The 23,666-nt window shown below is 36.3% G+C and overlaps 1 protein-coding gene and 1 long non-coding RNA gene across 4 annotated transcripts in view; one reads left to right on the top strand and one right to left on the bottom strand.

Annotated features, from left to right (window-relative positions):
• ABCD3 (ATP binding cassette subfamily D member 3) overlaps nt 1-23,666 on the top strand; it is a 91,931-nt gene that overhangs the window by 17,979 nt on the left and 50,286 nt on the right. For 2 of the 3 annotated variants that reach the window (XM_020999359.2, XM_020999363.2), the window contains exons 2-3: nt 7,463-7,499; nt 21,921-22,019. In XM_020999359.2, the coding sequence (XP_020855018.1) occupies nt 7,463-7,499; nt 21,921-22,019 (136 nt within the window). The remainder of the gene's footprint in view (nt 1-7,462; nt 7,500-21,920; nt 22,020-23,666) is intronic. The other variant, XM_078155006.1, reaches the window with a different exon arrangement.
• Nucleotides 1-23,666, bottom strand: part of LOC144457527 (uncharacterized) — a 53,522-nt gene that overhangs the window by 17,129 nt on the left and 12,727 nt on the right. The window lies entirely within an intron of this gene.

Raw genomic sequence — 23,666 nt, 5'->3', positions numbered from 1 at the left:
AAAATGTGTAGATTAGATTAGATGATCTTTTTAAGGCTTCATTCAGCTTTAATTCTATGATCCTGTGAGGTGAGGAGAATATCGAATATATTAGGGATAATGTACTGTCCCCCTGAAAAGATAGACTGGGGCCAGATTTTGAAAAGCTTTTGCCCTTTTACTTTCTAGGGTACCACAATCCTTCTAGTTACCTTGGTTGTTTACCTTGCTGTCATCCTTGATGCCTCACTCTCACCTCACATTTTAGGTCAGTTGCTAGATCTTGCTGTTTCTTTCTCTGCAGTATCTCTTACCTTCCCTTCTTTCTACTCACATGGCCACTCCCTCATTACATCTCACCTTGACTATTGCAATAAACTCCAAATTGCTCTTACTGCCTCAGGTTTCAAACTTCCTCAGAGCCACCAAAGTGATATTCTCAAAGCATAGATCTGACCATGTCACCACTCCTCCATTCTCCCTCTAACTTAAACTACAGTGACTTCCTGTTGCCTTTAGTATCAAATACAAAATGCATACTCCTCTGTTTGGCATTTGAAGCTCTTCACAACCTGGTCCCTTCCGTATCTTTCCTGTCTCTTTACACATTGTTCCCCTCCATGCGCTCTGTGGTTTAGGCGTAACTGGTCTACTTGCTGTTTCTCACCTGACATGTTATTTCCCATTTCCTTGCCTTTGCACTGGCTTGTCCAATGCCTAGAATGCTATTTCTCCTCACCTCCAGCTTTTAGAGTCACTCACTTTCTTCAAGAGTCGGATTAAATACTACTTTCCAGATCAGACTTTCACAGTCTCCCAAGTACTATTCCCTTCCCCACTAAGGTTACCTTGTTTCTTGTCTATATATATCTTATAAATACCTACATGTCCCCATCTTGTGACCCCTAACATGTTGTCTCCACCATTAGAATGGAAGCTCTTTGAGGGCAGGAACAATTTTATCTCTTCTTTGTGTTGCTGTCATTTAGGTGCATGGCACATAATAAGTGCTTAATAAATGTTGATTTTAGTTTTGTCCAGCTCTTTGGGACCTCTTTTGTAGTTTTCTTCGCAGAGACTGGAGTAGTTTCTCCAGCTCATATTACAGATGAGGAAACTGAGGCAAACAAGTCTAATGACTTGTCCAGGTTCACACAACTAGTAAGTGTCTGAAGACAGATTTAAACTTAGGAAGATCAATCTTCCTTACTGCAGGCCTGGCCTTTTTTCCACTGGGCCACCCAGCCGTCCCTGGGATAAAGAGGACTGGGTTTTGGGAGAAAGACGAGTTCTGTTTTGGATATGTTGAGTTTGAGATACCTGTGGGACATCCAGATGGAGATGTGGGGCTGGAGCCAAGGAGATGAATGACGGTTGGAAATAGAGATTTCAGTCAGTCTGCATGGGGCAATATGTAAAGTGCTGGCAGGACATGGGGGAAAAAGAGAAGACATCTGTCTTCTCAAAGCTTATCTTTTTCAGTTCTTTTCATCATTTTGGCAGAGCATTAATTTGCCTTTTATCTTGAATATCAGAAACTGTTTGCCTTATATGGGCAAAAACATGGGTGCAGTTGTTGAAACCTCAAGCCCACTAAATGTTTGAATTTGTTTGGCCTATGGTTATAATGCTGGCTGTCAGCTTTACTCTCCCTAATCTTTGTAACTCACTGGACCTAAGTACCAGTAGAAGTGAACAAATGACTCATCAGTTTGTGATGGGGCCCAATGTTTAGTGCCTATCTTAAATTGTGTTATGGAACTATTGTCATTTGAACGTGCGCACCTGGAAGCCAGAGTTAAGGAGAGGTTTGAGAATGAAACAGATTCTTGGAAGATAGCCTGGGATCAGGGGAGGTGTGGAATGCAGTGGCTAAAACAAAGGCCAAAAGGTTATAGCTAAAATGAATATTAGAGCAGTTAGGTGGAACGGTGGATAGAGTGCTGGGCCTAGAATCAGGAGGACTCTTTCTGAGTTCAGATTTGGCATCAGACACTTATATCACGGACCTGTGTGACCCTGAGCAAGTCACTCAACTCCCTCATCTGTTAAAAAATGAGCTGGAGAAGGAGATGGCAAACCACTCTGGTGTCTTTGCCAATAAGACCCTAACGGGCGTCACAAAGAGTTGGATGTGACTGAAAAATGATAAACAACAACAAAATGAACTTTTGGGAACTAAGAAGTATACCTCAATCATGGTTAAGATATAACACTGAGCCCTAGCCTTTGGAGGAATACAGGATTGATGGGAAAACATAAGGCCAAGATGGAGTAGCAAGTCAGCAAGTCCAGGCGGGCAGGTAGGAACCAGCGCTCACTCAAAAACAAAGGTTTGACAGGGCGGTGGACAAAACTAAGTCTGTCAGAAGAGAAGCACACTGTAGTGAAAAGCTCATTGGTGTTGGAGCGAGTTCAGGTGAGTTCAGTTCCCTTCTCTGACTAGGTAGCCCTGCTGAGCTTCACTTTCCTTAATTGCTAATTAACATAACAGTAATCCTGCTGCATGAAAGGGTGGTTGTGATGCACATGCTTAGCTTAGGAAAAGCTCTGAAGCATGGATGGATTTGTTGTCAGCAGCTTGGGTGCCTTTGATACTTGCTACGTGACGAAGGCAATCACTTAAACTCTTCTTATTTTTCTTATCCATAAAATGTGATTTACACACGCACACGCCGTTGTCTACCTTACAAAATGGTTTTATGGATCAAATGAGATAAGGTTTAAAAAAGTGCTTTGTAAACCTTCAAGTGTTTCATAGACGTTGCTGTTGTAATCTTTAAAATATTAGTGTGATGTACTGCAGTTTGGAGGAGCAAGATGAGAATATTTCAATAATTTTATATACTCTTCTGTAATATAATATAATTTCAGACTCTCCACTGAAGAGAGGGATTATTTTACCTTGAGATGGAAAGTGATTAGATTCCCTAAATGAGGATTGAAGAAATATGTCTCATCGCATTTTAGACCAGCCAGTAGTGAGGAGCTCCTGGGTAAGCCCATTGAACATCAGGAAAAGAGATCCTTAGGGCAGAACAGTGGTTCCAAACTTTTAAAAAAAAATTAACAACAGAGGCAGCTAGATGGAACAGTGGATAGAGCACCGTCCCTGGGTTCAGGAAGACCTGAGTTCAGATCTGGCCTTAGATATATACACTTACTAGCTGTGTGACCCTGGGCCAAGTCACTTTACCCCATTGCCTCGCAAAAAAAAAAAAAATTAACAACAACAAATGTTGGGCCCTCCAGATAAATCTTTTCATAAAGCAGTTTGTACAAATACTTTTCTTATTTATTCAGATAAGATTAAGAATTTATTACATAAGATGTAATCTAATTTATTACTTCATTACATAATGTTACATAAGCAAATCTTAAATGTCAACGTGTTTAGTTACTGACAATCTTTACACTTTTTATATTCCTAACAAAATATTAAATAGTAATAAATGGGTTGATTTGGTTTTTTGGGCACAGAGTTTCTTGAAACAGGTCATTAATATTATTGATAATTCTTTTTCAAACAATCAGAATTTATAAAGACAATATAATATGTATCAGCCGAAAAACTTGTTTTGTACAAATTAGATATTAAAAGTAGCAAAAAATTTGTACATTTTATCTAATAAACCAGATAAATCTTTATTAATTTATAGGCAAAATGTAGTGAGATTTGAGAGTTACATCTACAAGACAAGTCTGTTAACCATTCCTGCTCAGATGAAGCAAGACCAAATGAATCATATTTGTACGTGGCAGATGGGTGTTGTATCCATTCATACTTAGTTATTTCTAGATCTTTGAAATAAAATGGGAATTATTTTTGTATCTTGTCAAGTGATTAATAAGGTCTTTACTTCCATTTTGTCCAATGGGTAGGAATTTTTAAAATCAGAAAAATAAAATACTATGTTGTAAATTTATTCTCTATGAAGGTCTAATTTTTTTCATTTCAGGATCACAGTGAATTTTGAGGACCTTGTATTTATTGATTGATTGATTTATTTAAAATATTTGGTATTTTAAAAATATTTATCAAATGCATTTCAGGAGGATTTTTTAATATATAAAATGAGTTTGCTTCATCTTTATCATTACTCCTAAGAAAAATGAAATTTCTTTTACTTCAATGTTCTCTGAAGTATTTTGGCTTGAGAAAGTCATTGTGTTTCACGATAATATAAAAGTGCTCTATGTTTTGCCCACATATTTTAATGTAATTTTCCAAAGAACCTTCCTTTAAATGGATTCTTCATTAATAAAGTTAATTGTACTTGTAACAACAGGAAAAATTGTTTCTATTTTTATTTCTCAGCATAAGTGATTGTGAAGCATGTCGTGTTCGGATTTCATGAGGGGCCACATTTTTCAGCAGTACTTATTGATCTATGTTTCATACTGATTTTGTTTGAGTTCTCAGTGCAATGTCCAATACAGTTCTTCCACCTCATCATTTTCATTCAAAAAAAAAATCCCTATCAGTTATTTTGAAGATTTCTTTCGCTGTGGTACTGTCAGCAATAAATTTGCATAGTAACATGCTATGTTTCATTTAGCCATTATACTTGTGTAAACAAAAGAACCTTTTTTTTAATATCTGTTGTGTCATCATACCTTTTAGTACAAAATAGGAGGATTTTAGTTCTCATTTAATTTGTAGCACATGCCTTCAGACTTAAGGATATCGCTTCTCACCATGATATCTGTTAGGAGGCATTGTTTCTGTCTCATCACTCACTAGTTGCAGGTAGCTCCAGCATTTCCCCTGTCTGCTCAGAGTATTTATATTTAGCAATTCTGTAATCACGTTTAGACAATGCAAGGAGTTATTTTGATGTCACAGACATGGTTTTTGAAGTTTATTTTTGCTTATTTAAAAGTATCTTATTTTCTCTGGAAAAAAATAGTATATTAAGTCATTTCAATTAATTAGGTTTTGTGATGAGCAGATAAAATATTTTTACAAAGCAGATATGGCAGTATTTCCATTTCATCATAAACATAAAAGATTATGTTTCCTGGATTTGGGCTTTTTACTCTTATTTTGATAATTTCATTATTTATGCTGTCTCTGTTGTCTTTGTTTTACTTTTAGCTACTCTAGTGGATTTTCTCTTTCTAAGGAGAAGGCTTAGAAGCAAATGCTACAAAACCAATAACCAACAAAAAAGAAAACAAATAAACTATTATTATACCCATCATTTCAGTATGGATTCTAACCATAACCTATGGCATGAAAAACCATCGTTGTCTTTCAACTACAAAAACTAATGACCAATCTACGTAAAACACACCCACTCATAAAAATTATTAACAAAACCTTCATTGACCTCCCAACACCATCCAGTATTTCTGCCTGATGAAACTTCGGATCCCTACTAGGAACATGCCTATTTTCTATTTATCTTCTACAAAATATTATGAACAAAAATTTGAGACACATTTTAATTTTATTTTAGAAAACTTCAAATAAGTATATCTCTCATTATTTCAGTTTTTTAAAGTTGCATTTTGTGGGGGAAATGAGCTTCTTATATTGTATTTGTCATAAACAACATTGAAAAATGTGGTAGGTGTTATGGTACTTTTAATTTATAGACAGTTTTAAAAATTTGGACTTTACACCCTTTGTGTTCAGATGCAGCAGGCAGTTGAAGATATAATTTATTTATGTTATGAGCCTACTACACCCACTAATAGTGATGATTGGTTGGCTAATCATACCCCAGTTGAGATTTTGCACCAACTGAATCATATTTGAACTTGCTTCTGTATGACATATTGGCACTGAACCACATTAGTCTTCTTTTTGTTGGCCGTGATTTACTGATTACATTGAAAAATGTGGATGTGGTTAAAGAGGAATTTCATGAAAAAAGTTAATATTAAAATCTCATCATCGCCTATCCTTATTTTGTCAGCATAATCAGAATTGATGTTTGCTATAAAACCATTATATTTTTTAGTAATCAAGGGGTATGGTAGCTTCTGCTTTGGTTCTTTCTGGTTCATCCATCAGCCAATATTGTGGCCGCATTGTATGAAGAGAGCTTTGGAAACTCAGATTTAACTTTATAGTCAAAATATACTTCACTCAGCTGAGATGGCTCTACACGGTAGAGAAATAACAATTTCACTTGCAACATATTCTGACTTTCTCAGTTCTTTGCTTCTGCAGTTGCTGCTGGTATTTCCTATTGTGAAAGGGCAGAAATAAGAAGGGTGCCAGCTACTTGGTGGGAGCACCTGTTTAGAGCCCTTTCCTGGGAAGTGAAAATATAAATTTAGATAAGACGATTTCTACTGTGAAAGAATTTACAATCTAATAGGAAGATAAGACAGCAACATAACTGTAACATTGTAAATGCATTTTTTTGTGAAGTCTGAAGGGAAACATTACCAACTAGGAAGATAAGGGAATGCATCTTAGTAGAACTGGATTTTGAGTTGGGCATTAAAGTATGGGTAGTTACTGCCTGAGTGAATTGGGGAAGGGAGGACATTCTAGGCAAAGGGAACCTGTAAGCAATGGCCGGGAATCAAGAGAATGCAGTGCATGTTTACGTGTACAAAGTCTGGGTAGTAGATTTGTGAGAAAAGAGGGGAAATTCATATTTAGAATGTTAGTTTATTATTTGATATCTTTGGAGATAATAAGTAAAATAACATTTAAGATTTACAAAAATTCAGGTAAAATATTAATGGTGAACAAAGTTTACAACAATAAAATGAAACAAATGCAAGCAAAACAAATACACATGCATATGTACATATGTATATCTCATTTTCTATTCAAAATCTATCATGTCTCTAATGGATAGCTGCATTTATGTATATGTGTATGCACACATGCATATGTACATACATACATATTTTACTTGGGATTGAAAGCGATAAATATTTTGTTCATTTAAAAAATTAGAGATAGGAAGGGTGCTATAGATGCAAAAATGGTGCACACACTTTCAGATGGAGTCATTGTATTATTTTACTTAATTTTATGTTGTTAAAAGAGACGCTTATGAATTGGAAGTAATCTGTGTTTGTAATGTAAAAATAATCCATACCAATAAAACATAAAGAAAAGAAAATATTTCAGAGATAGAAAGATTTGTATGAACTGATTTAGAGTGAAGTATGCAGAATCAGAAGAGTAATTTGTGCTGTATAACATTAATATTATTAAAGCAAAACATTTTGAAGTCTTCTAAACTGACAGGTGGGTGGGAGTGGGAGAGTGAGAACACAGATTTCTGATAATTAAAAAAATAAAAATAGAGATGGTTGGGTGCTTCAGATATGGAATGTTGCACGCACTTTCAGATGAGGTCACTGTAATGTTAATTTTGCTTAATTGTTTGCTTTGTTATAAGAGACTTTAGAGGTGAAGGTAATCTTTAAATGCTTTAAAAACAAAACATATCAGTAAAATTTTTAAAAATTCAATAAAGTAAACCATTCTTTTTTTTTCCCTCTGCAGTAAGAAAAGTGGAAAACCACCATTACAGAGCAATGAGGTAATTCTTTAATATTTTCTTTGAGGTAATTTCTTAAGAAATTTTGAAATTCAAGCATAAATTGATAGAACTCTAGAGTTGAACCTAATGTTCACCCAATGCAGTTTCCATTCTAATATAGGAATCCCTGCAAACATCATCCCTGACAAATGGCCATCTAGCCTTTGCTTGATTGTTTTTTGGAGTTATGAGATGTAAAGACATTATATTATACTCTTAGATAGCTCAAATCATTCATTAGATTTCCATAGGTTGAGCTCAAGTCTGCCTCTCTCAATTGTACTCATTTGTATCAATTCTGCCTTGTGGAACAACACAGCTAAATTGTACTCCTTTTCCAGATGGCAGCCATTTAAATATTTGATGGCTAAATTCAAAGCTTCTTGTCATTTGCAAATTTGATAAGTATGGCATCTGTGTTTAACAAATCAAAATCAAGGGCTGTACTGGAGCTCCCCCTCCAGATTGATTTCAATCCATTCAATTACCACTCTTTCAGTTGAGCTATTCTGAATTCCCTAACTCAATTTGTAATCCAGTTACTATCTTTCCATGTTGTCCATGAGGATACCATGAGAATCTTTGTTCTTGAACAATGACTTGTTCTTGATGAACCCATGCTAGTTCTTAATGCTCACTGATTCCATTTCCAAATGCTCAATAACCATCCCTTTCACATTACCTCTTGTGGTTTTTCCTAGATATTGAGTTTGCTCTCATTGGCACGTAGTTTGAAGGATTTGTCTTATTACCAACTTTGGATATAATGTCATTTTTAAGTCTTTAATACCTTTCCTGTAATTCTCACATTTCATTCTGTTTTGAAATTCATTGACACCACCTAATTCTGTCACATTTGTAATTCTTCGGTCTCCTCATGTGTAGTTTTTGTAAATCCATTGACTTGAGCTCATTTAGTTCCTCTCTTACCATCTCTTTATACTTATTTTGAGTTTTATTTCTTGTTAGCCAATTTTATTCTCTTTTCTAACTTTCATTTTGGCAGAAGGAACATTAGTAAAGTAGGAGTTAAGTAGTTCTTTCTTCTCCAGGGCCAGTTATTATTTCCTTTTTATCCCAAGAAAGGTTTCTTTCTTGCTTAATCATCTTCTTTCCTCTAGCATTTCTTTAGTTATCATCTTTTTTTTTTTTTTGATGGGCGCAGGGGAGACAATTGGAGTTAGGTGACTTGCCCAGGGTCACAAAGATAGTGTCAGAGGCTGGATTTGAACTCAGGTCCTGTACTCTATCCATTGCACTACCTAGCTTCTCCCCTCCCTTTTTTTTTTCCTTTAGCCTTCTTTTTAAGCTTCAGCTTATTTGGGGATTTAGCCTTTCTGATATTTTTACAGGATCATTCCAGTCTTTAATAAAAGCCATTTCCAGATCTCTGTCCTTGCATTCATATTCTGTCTTCCATGTCTTTTTCAATTCTTAGTGGTTTCCTTGTGAAACCATATAATTTTCTTTAAACTAGAATCTTTTTTTTTTTCATTAGAATTGTCAATGTTGAAAACCTCTGGTCTTCTCTGAGAGGATTTTCCTCGTAGAATTATAGACTGTGATATAGTTCCTTTCCTTGCTCTGCACTCTTGGAAATATGTTCTCCTAAAGTCTAGAGTACAAATCAGACTACCTTCATTAACTATGTTATATAAGCAGTTATGTCTGCTGAGGATAAGATGACATGATTATTTAGGTTCCTGTGACCCTAAGAAAAAACTAATTGTCTTAGTAAAAAAGACAACTTTGATTTGTTCAATAATTCATCAATTCTTCCTTCTGGCAGGACAGCCTATAAAGTGCTCCTGCCATACGTCTCCATACTAGATGTTTATAGCTTGTGTACATAATTGAATGAAGTGCTAAATTTCAGTTAAAAATTAGTGAAAATTAAGATGTATTTTTTTCCCCCATGAAAGTCTATGGAACATTCTCCCCTCCCCCACATCTATCAGTGGACCTCTGATCAGTGGAACTCTTGTTTTGGAAAAAGGTAAACCTTGCCAATTCCAGTAATTCCACTAAATTTCAGTGATACCTATGAAGTCATAGTTATCTTGGTGTGTTAAAGTGTGTTAATAAAATGGTATATTAACATAATTTAATGCTTCCTTGGCTCTGTAATCTCAGCAAGGTAGGTTTTTCTTCCATTAATACAGATTATCATCCATCCACGTCTCTCATCCTGTACAATTCATGTCCAGGTCCTCCAATAAATTCTCCACGATGGATTCATCTAATATTGAGTACTTTCTTCTAGATCTGATAACATGATAACCACTCATCAGTCTTGCTGTATGACTGACCCTCCTTCTTTTCTGATTTTCTCTGGTAATAACCTTTGTACAACTTCTCCTGCATAGTTGTTTTTTGGAAGCATTACCTCACTATATTTCTCTCCATTAACTTTTGAGTGACCTACAACTAATTCTTTGGAGACTGGTATATATAGCATTGCCAAAATTATTGTTAAAAGATGAAATTTATTTCAGGGAAAAGCTTGAGGATATTAAAAGTTTCCTAAAGTCAGTCAATAAACATTTTAAATACCTATTATTGCCAGGCACTATGCTAAGTGCTAAGGATACAGAGAAAAGTGTATATAGTCCCTGTTCTCAAGGAGCTTATGGTCCAATAGGGTAGATATTTAGCTATGTCCAGGCAAGATAAATTAGAGATAGTCAACAGAGGGAGGGAACCACCATTATAAAGGAAAAGTTTCTTCAATAAGATGAGATTTTATCTGAGACTTGAAGAAAGCCAGGAGACAGAGATGAGGAAGAAAAACATTCCAGGCATGGAGGACAGTCAGTGAAAATGCCTGGAATTGGAAGATGGAAGGTCTTGTTTGAGGAATTGTAAGGAGGGCACTGCCACTGGGTCACAGTGTATGGAGTGTGTCTCTGTGTGTGTGTGTGTGTGTGTGTGTGTGTGTGTGTGTGTGTGTGTGTATGTGTGTGTGAGTGAAGTGTAAAGACTAGGCAGGGGAGAGAGAATAGATTATGAATGGCTTTGAATGCCAAACAAAGAATTTTATATTTGATCCTAGCTAGAAGTGTGAGTCATTGGAGTTGATTGGATAGGTGAGTGACGTGATCAGACTTGTACTTTAGGAAGATCACTTCAACAGCTGAGTAGATATGGATCATAGTGGTGAGAGATTTGTGGTAGGCAGTGTAATCAGGAAGCTGTTTCTCCAGTTTGAGGTGATAAGGGCCTTCATTGGAATGGTGGCAGCATCAGCAGAGATATGGGAGCATATATGAGAGATGTTACAAAGGTGAAATTGACAGGACTTTGTAATAAATTGAATATGGGGGATGAGAGAGTGTGGAGCTGAGAATCACATCTAGGTTGTGAGCCTGGGTGACTAGTAAGATGGTTGGTGCCCTTGACAGTAACTTGACAGTAATAAGAAGTTTGGAAGGTGGGGGAGGGTTTTGAAGAAACATGATAAGTTGAGTTGAAGATATCTAGAGGATATTTAGATGTCCAGTAGGCAGTTGGAGATGTGAGAGTGGAGGTCAACAGAGAGCTGGATAAGTAGGTCTGAGAATAATCATCGTAGAGATGATAATTGAATCCATGAATGCTGACAGGATCATCAGTTGAAGTAGTCTAGATGGAGAAGAGTGTCTAGAACAAAGCCCTGAAACACTGATAATTGGTGTGACCTGCACAGAGATCCAGCAGAGGAGGCTAAGGATTGAGCATATAGGTAGGAAGAGGACCAGAACAGAGTGATGTCAACCTAGAGGAGGGAGAGTATCAAAGAGAAAAGGATGATGAAGTGTCATGGTCTGCATAGATGAAAGACAAGGATTGAGAAAAAGGCCCATTAAGGGTAAAAATTAAGAAATCATTGGCAATTTCCAAAGACAGCAGTTTTACTTGAATGATGAAGTCAGAAACCAGACTGAGTTAAGAGAATGAGAAAAAAGGAAATGGAGGCATTGATTGTAGATGGTCCTCTCAAAAAGTTCAGTCACTAAAGGGATGAGAGATATTGGATGATAGGTAGTCAGGGTGGATGGATCAAGTGAAGGTTTTTTGAGGATGGGAATGACATAGATATTTTTATAGATAGTAGGCAGCCAGCAGACAGGGGAGAGATGGAAGATAGGTGAGAGAGGATGATAGAGGAAGCAATCTGCTTGAGAAGTTGAGATGTTATAGAATCAATCACTTGTGCATGTAGAGGGATTTGTCTTGGCGTGGAGAATGGCTGCTTCTTCATTTGATCCAGGGATAAAGAGGGAGAGGGTTGCAGAATGCATTTGGGTGATGTGAAATTAGGAGAAGGGGAGAAAAGGGAGTTCTTGGTTCATACAAGTCTTCTCAGATTTCTTTGAAATTATCCCTTTTATTATTTCTTATGGTGTAGTAATATCCCATTACATTCGGTGCCATAATGTACTTAGCCATTCCCCAATTAATGGCACCCTATTAGTTTCCAGTTCTTGCCACTACAAAAAGAGCTGCTGTAAATATTTTTGTCTCATTTTCCTCTTTCTTTGTTTTCTTTGTGGGGATAGGCCTGAATTTCCTTCTTTCCTTCACCTCACTGTCAAAATTTTCTTTCTCTCCAGATGAGTAAACCAGGTGTCATTAGAACAGCTTCATATTTATGTGTGAATGATGGAAATACATAGTTCTTCCTGCAGATATTAAAGGGGCTTATTACCCAAATGAATCTTTTATTGCTTCAATGTTTGGGATTTTTTTTTAACTTCTCGTGCTTCTTGCCTCTTTCAGAAGACCCCTGTCTCCCCACTCAAAGTAGCCTCCAATAGTAAAATAAGTGGGATTATAAGTGTTCAACATCATGTAGCCATTTACCACCCTTAGCACTGTTTTCCATCCTTGCAAATAACTACTCTGCAGGACTCAGTAAAAACAGAATGATTACTAATTACTGAAATACAACGATTACTTCTTTGTTTTTAGTGGCAGAGGAAAGTTAATGCAGGATTAAAGATTTTATGCCCTGAATAAAAATAGTCCATTTCTGTTTGTACATGGTTGTTTTGCTGAGTCTTAGGGAATTGAACTTTGTTCATCTGGTGTTTTCCTTCAACAGAGGTCTATAAAATGGTTCTTGAGTCCTGGAATGTTACCTCATTTTACTTTCATTCCATTTCTGGATTCAATGATATTCTGTTGCCATATCTTAAGTTTAAAGTAAACAACTGGTATTTCTTCATTTGTTTTAGTTCTTGACCCTATTTTTAATCTTTAGGTAGTTTGGATGGGCATGCTTCTTGGCAATTTAGTTTTCTGGTTGGGTGTCACTTCCTAGTCTTTATTCTTTGAATTGTTTGGGGTTTTTTGTACATTTTCACCTTTGAAGTCTTTCAAATGGTACTTCATGACAAGAGTTTGCTCTCCTTCCTCTCTTCTCTTTTCTTGAATGCTTTTCTTTAAATTATGTGAAGATTGTTCAAATACAGGGTCTGCCATAAAGGCAGAAATAGGACATAAACTCCAGTTTGTATTTGCTTGGATCCAACATAACGTTTTCTAGGAAAAGGTCTGATAGCGTTCTTTTATTGATTTTGCTATTCTGTAACATCAATTTTCCCTTCCCCACAGTTTCCCAGCACTTTTATTCTACATCTCTAGGAACAAAACAGTGAAGTTTTGATAAGGCCAGAGATTTACACTTTTGTCAACAACATTCCAAATGTATATTGACTGTATTGTTGAATAGATTGGATCTGATATTTTGTACCCATACTTTCACTTCTGCTATATGAATTATAACATCATAGAAACTTAAACTTGAAAAAGAATTGAGGGAAATGCTATTTTACTGCTACTTGTGCTTCAGGCATGTGCTTTAAGATTATTTTTGTACCATCCCTAGTAAATATTGTAGTTTACAAGAAAGAAAAAAGGATTAAAGTGCTGTCTAGCAGCCAGATTTTGTTCTCAGCTAAAGGTGCTTGAGTACCTTTTGCTTTTTCGTCCCCCAGTTTTGAATCTTTCAGTTATTAAGCATGTGTTTTTGATTCTGTGTCAGGTGCTAGAGATTAGAAGATAAAAATGAGACAGTTCCTGTCCTCAGTGAACTTATATTTTATCAAAATTGGAACTAGCTGTATAACTCTTTTAAGTCCCAGTGCCTTTTTGACTTCATTTTTTTTTCTTTCAATGACAGCTCTAACCAGTTTTTTTTGCTATCTTTTGCTGTATTTGCTATGTTTTGCTAAATTGCTTATAAGCATTTTTTTCCTTGGCATCCTTTCCCTTTTCTCTTCCTCTCTCCTCTTGTCTCTAAGGTCAAATCTTACAATTTAATACTTAGTAGATGTCCCTTCAGTGGTACAGTTTTCATGTTTGTAAACCGTGTGTATCACTTCATCTTGTACAACTGTTAAATAACGGTCCTTCCAGAAATCCATGATGGAGGAGGGTTCATCCAGTGTGTTAGGAGACCATACTGTAGGTCTTTTCACTTCTGTTATATGTTGAGACTAATGTAGCATTGGAGCTGTCGATTATCCCTCTTTGCTACAGAATTGGTCCACTTTTTTCTTTCCTGATGATGTATCTCCTGTGGATGATCTTTTGTGTTTTTTTGTTGCATTGCCTACAAATAACCATTGCTTATTTACTGTAGTGTATTTATGCCTGCTTTAATGTCTCCATTGTTTTTTGTGTCACCTCCAATTTTGATTTTTTCAGAAATTGTGGTGTTACAGAGTTCTGTCAGCTCATTGTTACTTCTTTTTCTTCTTGTTTTGAGGCAGTACTTATGATACTTTACCATTTTCCTTCATAGGTTATACAAATAACTTTCTGTTATTTGTATAACAGCAAGTGTTGCCTCTTACTTGCTATGTCTTTAAGCTTGGCAAGAGGTTCAAGTGTTTGCTGGCCAAGGTCTTAGGCAATTGTGACAATTCACATTGATAGAACTTTCATAGGAAATGGTTTTAGTGTATGTTGGTGTCAGTTCTTACTTCATTTTCCCATTTTTTGGAGTCAGTGACATATTTGAATAGGTAGGATTGAAGCTATCTTCTCAACTTCATCCTTCGCATTGGTGTTGGTTTTCATCCTTAACTCTAACAAATCACGTAATAAACACTGCAGATCTGAAAATGACTCCTATATTAATAACAAGTCATGTTCAGTCTTTTATGCTATCAAGTAGAAATTTAATTTTTGTTGTGTTATTTTTTTGCTTGCTATGACCATCACCTTCTGAGTATTCTTGGTGAAGGTATTAATAATATAGATGTGAGATTTTTCTTGATCCTGAGCCATATTTTCCAACTTAGTTTTTAGATAATATCCACCTTTGCATTGAATTCACTTTATATTAAGTTATATATCCCTTAGTCTAGAGATTGACTGCATTCTTTATAGAAATTTTCTACCTACTCATTCCCTGAAAAATATTTTGGTATGTAAGCTGCAATAACTACTTTATGATGGTCTTTTTTGCCTATGCTTATTTGAATGCAAAATGACCAGCTGTCTACATGCAATTATTTCTTGTTGCCTTTGGATGTACAATGAAACTAACTTGACCAACTTGTTTCTTTGACCTTCCAAGGGGATAGTGAGTTATCTTTATTTCTGTTTAGCTGTAATTTCCTTTTCTTCATGTTTTAAGGGAAGATATTGCTATTGCTGTTGATATCTGAATTGGCAGGAACCTCAGAGGCCATCTTGAACAGGAATTCATTTTGCAATGTATGATTCAGTTCCAAAGGCGTACAAACCACTTCTTGAATATTACAATCTAGATTTTACCAGGTAGTCTCACTAACCTTTATAGTATGAATATCATAGTTCTTTCAGCAGCCCTAATCAGGTTTCCTAACCTTTCCTTAATATTCTGCTTGCTCTCAACATAACATTTTTTAAAAATCCTTTTTATCTGTAGCATTTATCAGAAACATCAGCTCATAGTTTTCCTGATAACCAGTCTCAAAGGGTCTTGCCTTATGCAGTAGTCTTCAGTTGCCAGCCCTCTCTGCATCCCCTCCCCCCATAGCTTATATATCCTTGTAAAGTTTTCTATCCAGCCTGTTTAACCTCATTAGAATCCATTGTAATTGCATTGACAGAATTTCATTTTTGATTCTCCCATTTCTCTTGAATCAACTTCCTTTTAAAAACCTTGTAAGAATTTGCCTAGCTTATATCTAAACTCTTTGAAGTTTGCTTTGCTAAAGGCTATGGGTATATGGGTTTGTATTAAACTATTTACAATGTTCCCTTCTTTATCTCTCATGAAATTAAAAATCTCAGGTTCACCTAGTTCTTGCCATTTCTAAATCTTCTTCTTATTGTTCTTATTGCTCAGTTTTTTCTTATTGCTTATGATCAAGTTCAGAATAACAGTCCTCTATTTTTCTTTTGCCTTTTGAGAGATAAATTATCAACAAGGTAAATAAAAACTTTACAATTGTCCTGTTTTCTAGCAGAGGGAGAGACCACGGGCAGATGTCTCTGTTTTATTGCTGTCCCCATCACTACCGTGATTACCTGATTTTTGCCAGCTTTGTGATTTATGCCAGAATTCCTCATCCTATTTTTCTAGCTAGCCCACCACATTGCCTCAGTTTCTCCCTACTTTGAGCTTCTTCCTAATGCCTTTCACCTTACGTTCCTCCACTCAGGTTAGTTGATTTCCACCCAGATCTTTTTGGTATACAGTGTTGCCTAACATTGCCTAATTGCTTATATTTGAACAAAGCTAAAGTAGCTTCATTCCTGTCCTGAGTTGTATCCTGCCAAGTTTCAGTGATAAGTAAATTGGATTTTGTATGTGAATGGAGCTCTGTAGCCTTATTAGAGCTCTTAAGATCACATGGCAGATTTGAATTTCTAATTGCCTATTACCTATTGGATATCCCTACCCTAAAGACCTTCTAGCAACTCATATTCAAAATGTTTAAAACTAAACTATTTTTTCCATTTAAACTTGTTTTCTTCTTGATAACTTTCTCTCTCTCCATTGTAGCAGCACTTTCCTAGTGACCCATACTTGAAATCACTGAGTCATCCTTGACTTCCTGTCTCATCTTATATATCAAATCTAATTATATATAATATCTTTTGGATTTGTATTGGAAGTGTCATCATTGACTGGTGACTGTTCAAGTTAGTATTCCTTTAAAAGTTCTTAATTCCTAAAATAATGTACAACAAATATATTCAAGAGTTGAAAACAAAATTCTGTATGAAGTTCAGGGGAAGAAAGTTTATTACCTATTGGAAGGATCAGAGAAGGCTTTGTCATATTTGTATTGGGCTTTGAAGGATGAGTGGGAATTTAATAGGTAGATGGAGAGGGAAAGAAAATATTTCAGTTAATAGGAAATAGCATGAGCAGAGAAATGAAGGTGGGACAGTTCAGGGCATGTTTGGAGGGCAAAGTATTCCAGTTTGTCTGAGTGTCAACTGCCTGGGCAGGGTGAAGCTGATAACAGGTAACATTGAAAACGTTGGGTTAGGGAAGCACCAGGTTTGGAGGGCCTTGAGTACCAGACAGATAGGAGTTTGGACCTCACTTGTTATATAATGGGATGCTACTGAAGATTCTTGAGTAGAAGAGTTTTATGATATACCTAAGAAAGATAAGGCTGGTAGTTATATGAACTGTAGTTGGGAGTGGAATGCATTAAGGAGTCAAGCTATAACATTAGGAGGCTATTGGAGTAGTGCAAGTGGATAAGAAAGAGAGGTGGGAGAGATTATAGAGTTAAAATGAATAGGGCTTTGTAACCAAATGACAGTGGAGGAAGAGGGAAGAGTCAACTATAACCTTAAGGCTTCAGGTATAGGAGACTAAGAGTATGTTGGTGGTGCCATTGACAGAAACAAGGAAAAGCAGATTTAGGTGAAAAGATAATAAGTTTGATTTTGGTTATACTGAGTTTGAGATGCATATGAGATACCTGGGTTTCTTGTCCTTTAGGTACTTTTAAATGTAAGCCTTGGAAATCAGGACTGGAGATTTAGATTGGAAAGCCATCTACACAGAGGTGATATTTCAGGAATAGCATGAATGCAATTTCCAAGGGAGAGTATAGAGAAGGCAGAAAAGAGGGGCAAGAGCAGAACTTTGGAGAACTATCTGCCTTAAGGGGTTTGATGAGGACAGTGAAAAGATATTTAAAACATACACATACAGACTTTAGTTAATAAAAAGGTAATTTTTAGAGGACAAATTATTGTTGGCATTGTGCATGTTGTTTTCTTGGCTCTGTTTACTTTACTTTTTGTCTGTTCATTTAAAGTCTTTCCATGCTTCTCTATATTCACCGTGATCACTGCTTTTTATAATACAGGAAGTTCCATCACATTCATATACCATTTGTTTAGCTATTCTTCCAATTAATGAATCAGTCTACTTTTTTAAAAATAGTTTTTTGATACTGTAAATTCTGCTGCAAATATTTCTACGTATATGGAATCTTTTTGTCAGTTACCTTCTTGGAGTGTGTGACTAGCAGTGGAATCTCTAGATCAAAAGATATAGATAGTTTAGCCATTTTATTTGCATAATTTCAAGTTGTTTCCCAGAAGAAGGGCCAGGACACACCCCTGTGAGATAATTGCGAGATATTTTGAAATAGTAGCACGGTTGCAACAGGTATCAAATTATTATAAGTTTACAGTTTTTTATGTGATATGGAATGCTGAATTTGGGGAACAGCAAGTAGATCAGTTTGGCTTAAAAGTAGTACCTATGAAAGGGAGTAAGTAATATGTCATAAGGTTAGCCTGGAGAGGTGCTTTTTATATCTAGATTGTGAAATGCTTTACATGTCCAGAACAGGAGATTTGTATTTTATCTTTCTGGCAGTAGTACAGCACTGTAATTTTTGAGTGCCACGGTCACATTGGTGCCATAGGAAATTTATTTTGGCAGCTCTGTAGAGGGTATATCACAGAGAGGAGACAGTAGAAGAAGGAATACCAAGTACCAGGCTTTGGCATTAAACCAAGGGAGACATGATTAGGGCTTGAACTAGAATAGTCAGTCAGTAAAGAAAAGTAAATGGATGTAAGATTTCTAGAGGTAGAATCAATAAGACTTAGCAACTGACTGTATCTTGAGTTGCCAGCCACTAAAGACTCACATGCCCTTGAGCCTTTTCTGTTTTTAAGATTTGTATGATTTGTTTTTCAGAGTTTGTCCTGTCATTATTAGTCTTAGACACATGAAGATAAAGTAGTTACTTTGGGGGCAGTTGTGTTTTATCCTTTTTACTATGCAGTAGCTCGCAAGTTTAGTTTTCCTATGGGATTATATGTAGCTGAACATCCCCTTGATTTCCAGTTCTTTGGAAGCACAAAAAGAGCTGCTATAAATATTTTTAAAAAAATTTTAAATTAATTTATTCTGATTTATCAACAATCACTTCCATAAGCTTTTGAGTTTTAAATTTTTCTCCCCCACCCTCCCCAAGATCTGCTATAGGCTGTATACATTCCTGTTAAACATATTTTCATATTAGTCATGTTGTAAGGAAGACTTAGAACCAATAGGAGGAACCACAAGAAAGAGGAAATAAAACAAAACAGAAGAAAAAAATAGCAAATAGTATGCTTTGATTTGCATTCAAACTCCATAGTTCTTTCATCATGAGACTTTTGGAGATGTCTTAGATACTTGCATTGCTGAGAAGGGCTAAGTCTATCAAAGTTAGTCATCACACAACATGGCTGTTGCTGTGTACAATTTTCTCCTGGTTCTGCTCACTTCACTCAGCTTCAGTAGATACAAGCCTTTCCAGGTTTTTCTGAAGTCGCTTGCTCATCATTTCTTATAGCACAATAGTATTCTATTACATTCATATACCACAACTCGTTCAGCCATTCCCCAATTGATGGGCATCCCCTCGACAAATATTTTTATAAACAAAGGTCTTTTTCTTTTTCTTTGATCTTTTTGGAACACATACCTAGTAGTGGTATTGCCGGGACAAAGGGTATGCATAGTTTTCTAGCCCTTTAAGTAAAGTTCCAAATTGTTTTCCTGAATGGTTGGACCAATTCACTAATCTACTATTAGTTCATTAGGGTACTTATTTTTCCCTCATCTCCTCCAGCATCTGTCATTTCTGATAGGTATGAGGGGATACCTCAGAGTTGTTTTCATTTGCATTTTTCTAATGAGTAGTGACTTAGGAAATTAAGGGGATGCTCATTTAGAGAGCAGCTGAACAAGTTGTGGCATGTGTTTGTGATAGAGTACTATTGTGTTGTGGGAAATGATGAGGGGAGTGGATTCAGAAAAACATAGCAAGACGTTTATGAATTGTTGCAGAATGAAGTGAGAATCAGGAGATCATTGTGCACAGTAGTGATGATGATCAACTATGAAGGATTTGTTTACTCTGATCAATACAGTGATCCAAGACAATTCCAAAGCACTTATGACGAAAAAATACTCTTCTCCAGAGAGAGAAATGATGAACTTTGAGTGCAAATAGAAGCATAGTTTTCTCATTTTTAAATTTTTCTTGCTTTTTAAAAAAATATGGCTAATATGAAAATATGTTTGGCATGATTTCACATGTATAATTGATATATTTCTTGCCTTCCCAAAGAGTGGGGGAGGGGTTGAAAGGGAGGAAGAGAATTTGGAACTCAAAATTTAAAAAGTAAAAAATGCTATAAATAATGAATTGGAACAGCTGTAGTATTTATCTGTGCTTTATTCTGAATTTCCTTCTGTTCTCTTCTGTGCACTAAAAAAAAATATTTTAGTGGTCCTCTTTTTCTTTGGCATCCTTTGCTCTTCTTTGCCCACTACCCCAAGCCTCCCCCCAGTTAAAAACTAAGAGGAAGGAAGGAAGAATAAAAGAATGGGAAGAAGAAAGGAACTCTTGTGAGAAGTATAGTCAAGCAAAATAAATCCACACAGTAGCCATGTCCAGAAGTGAATGTCTCATTCTGCACTTTGTGTCCTCTTTGTCAGAAAGTGAGTAACATGCTTAATCAAAGGTCTCCTGGAGAGAGAGACACACACACACACACACACACACACACACACACACACACACACACATTTATACATATGTAATTAGTCATTACTTTGATTAGTTATTTTTCTTTATGGTGTAGCTGTACTTGTATAAATTGTCCTCCTGGTTCTGCTCACTTCACTTTGCATCAGTTTATACTTGTGGGATTCTTTCAGATTGTCACTTTCATCATTTCTCATGGCATAAAAATATTCCATTACATAGACCAAAATTACTTTAACCATTACTTAGTTGCCTAAGAGGCAGCCTGAGAGCTGAGTGGCAGGTGGACACCAAAGATGGATGAGCATCCCTGAAAAGGGCTTGGCAAGCTGGAGTTGCTTGTCTTCCTTGGACACATGGCTCCAAGAAGCTGTAGCATGTGCAGTGGCCATACCCTGGTAGAACTGTTTTGGCAGATGGGCTAAACCAGATTGAGGATAAATGATAGGCCTCAGACCCATTGGTGATCCCCTGGTGGAATGAGCACATGAGAACAGTTTGTTTCAGTAGCCATGAAGGCAGCTGAAGTAGGTTCTGTGGAGTGCTTAAAGCTTGGTTAGACTTCAGAGCCATCATGGTCATCCATTACATCCTGGGCGATCGCCAGTCTTGACTTTTGTCTTACCATTGAACTTTGATGACTCTGGAAGAGAGAGTGAGGCTGATGACTTTGTGTGATTATGCCTCGTAAATACAGTTCATGCACAAATCAGGACATCACCCCTGATGTCAGTGGTCCTCTTTGAAAATGAAGGATGAAGGGCAGCTAAGTGGCGTAGTGGATAGAGCACTGGCCCTGAAGTCAGGGGGACCCGAGTTCAAATGCGGTCTCAGACCAAACACTTGACATTTACTGTGTGAACTTGGACAAGTCACTTAACCCCAATTGCCTTAAAAAAAAATGAAGGCTGAACAACAGTGTATAGTTGTAAAATTGATAAGTATTTGAAAATAGAGAGGTGAAGTTTTTCATTCTGAATCCCAGGAAACGGTAGAAAAAATGAAGAAAGAATGGTTCAGGGATTTATTTCAGTGTTCTTCCTGACAATCATTCAGTCAATTCATGGTAACTGGGAAGAGGTTCTTTCTTTTCTATTAACTTTATATGTCCTCCTAAAAGCTTTTGGAATTCCTGCCATTTTTGTTACAAGTGTTCCAGTAACGATTTCCAAGTAAATCAGCCCTTCAAAACACATCATAACCTTTGATTATCTTCCTTTATTAAAATTTTTCTTAGTTTTCTTGTGCTAAATTGTTTTTGTCATATTGTAGTATGTAGGAGTAACTTGCATTCTTACATAAATATAGTAAATAAAATGTTAACTTGGACGAAGTTTTCTGATTAGTTTTATGATTAATTTGTGATATAACCCTATCTAAAAAACTTAACTTCTTTTTCCTTCTGTTTGATCTCATGTAGAAAGAAGGAAAGAAAGAGCGGGCTGTGGTGGACAAGGTGTTCTTTTCAAGAATTCAACGAATTCTGAAAATTATGGTTCCTAGAACGTTCTGTAAAGAGGTAAGTCTTATTTTGGAAAAATAGATGTTATAAAGTAACTTTTGATAGGTGTCATAGAAAGAGTGCTAGGTATGGAGTCAGAAAACCTACCAGATTTGAATTTGGTTTCAGCTACTTGCTTGCTGGATGGTCATGGGCAAGTCCCTTAACATCTTTTAGCTTCAGTTTAATTTGTAAAATGGGCATAATGCTTGCATTATTACTGGACAAGGTTGCTGTGAAGAAAAATGCTTTGTCAGCCTTTCACCATTTTATTGACATGATACATTACATCATCTTTTCAGATTGCAAGTCAAATGGTCTATGTGGACATACTAAAGAAAAGGGCATTTCTTTGATTTAACAGGCTTGTACAAATGCTGTCCCATTTTTCCTTATGCCATCAGTGACGTCTTTCTTAGAGTGAACAGACTAAGCAGTGTTATAAGCAGAACTGAATAAAACAGAGTAGACAAAGGCATCGCAGCAAATTTTGGAATGTGGTTGAAAGGAGCCACCTGAAACCTGAGGGGCAAAGAAAATAAAAGCACAGTGTGACAGAGTTAGAGCACTGGCCCTGGAGCCAGGAGGATCTGAGTTCAAATGTGGCCTCAGACACTTACTAGCTTTGTGACTGGACAGGTTACTTAACCCTGATTGCCTCCAGAAAACAAAACAAAACAAAAGCATGCTTTGGAAACTGCCAGTTCTTCTGTGTGCAGCAGGACTGAATTGGGCAGCACATGTAACTTGTGGCAGCACATATAACTGGACTTACACTGCAAGATTGTCCCTCGCAACTTTTATTTTAGGAGGGGAGCTGATAGTGAAAAAGGAAAAGTGGATTCATTAGCTTTTCTGCCCTTTTCCTTATTTTAAAAACATTGTCATCATCAGAAACACAAAGAATTTTTACATTATTATCACTGTAACCAGAACATTTACTTGCATCTTGACCTGTAAGAAGGGAAGGGGAAAGGAATAGACATTTATAGAGCACCTACTCTGTGCTAGGCACTGTATGCTAAGCATTTTACAACTATTAGCTCATTGGATTCTCACAATTGGAAAGTAGGAGCTATTATTATCCCCATTTTACAGTTGAGGAAACTGAGGCAAACAGAGGTAAAGTGACTTGCCCAGGGTCACACAGCTAGTCAGTGCCTGAGGCTGGATTTTAACTTGGTTCTTCCTGAGTCCAGTCTCAGCAGTCTTGTCTACTGTACTGCCTGACTGCACCTATTGTGCATATAAATACATAGATTCATAGACTAAGACACCTTTATAACTTGAAAGGGACTATAGAGGTATTTTTATTTTTCAGATGAAGAAACTGAGTCCCAGAGAAGTTAAATGATTTGTTCAAGACACACAGCAAGGCAGTAACATAGTTCAGCCTAGAAACCCTCGTGTCACCTGAGTCCTTGCTCATTATCGCTAGAATTAAACATAATTTCTCCTCTCTAGGAACCTGTGGTCCAAAAGGAAAAAATAATATTTTGAACATATATTTAGTAATATGATACAAGGCTTGTTTGTCCTGGATGGTTTATCTAGAGTGGTAGTTCTTAACCTTTTCTGTTGATGGACCTCTTCAACAAATCTAAAATTAATATTCTTAAATGCACAAAATTTTTTTTAAAAATCAGATTACAAAAGAAATTGGTT

The sequence above is a fragment of the Phascolarctos cinereus genome, unplaced genomic scaffold, assembly GCF_003287225.1.
Source record: "Phascolarctos cinereus isolate Bilbo 61053 unplaced genomic scaffold, phaCin_HiC Scaffold_5;HRSCAF=322, whole genome shotgun sequence".
Classification (NCBI taxonomy): domain Eukaryota; kingdom Metazoa; phylum Chordata; class Mammalia; order Diprotodontia; family Phascolarctidae; genus Phascolarctos; species Phascolarctos cinereus.
Note: the sequence above shows the minus strand (reverse complement) of the source record. Positions and strands in the feature narration are given on the sequence as shown.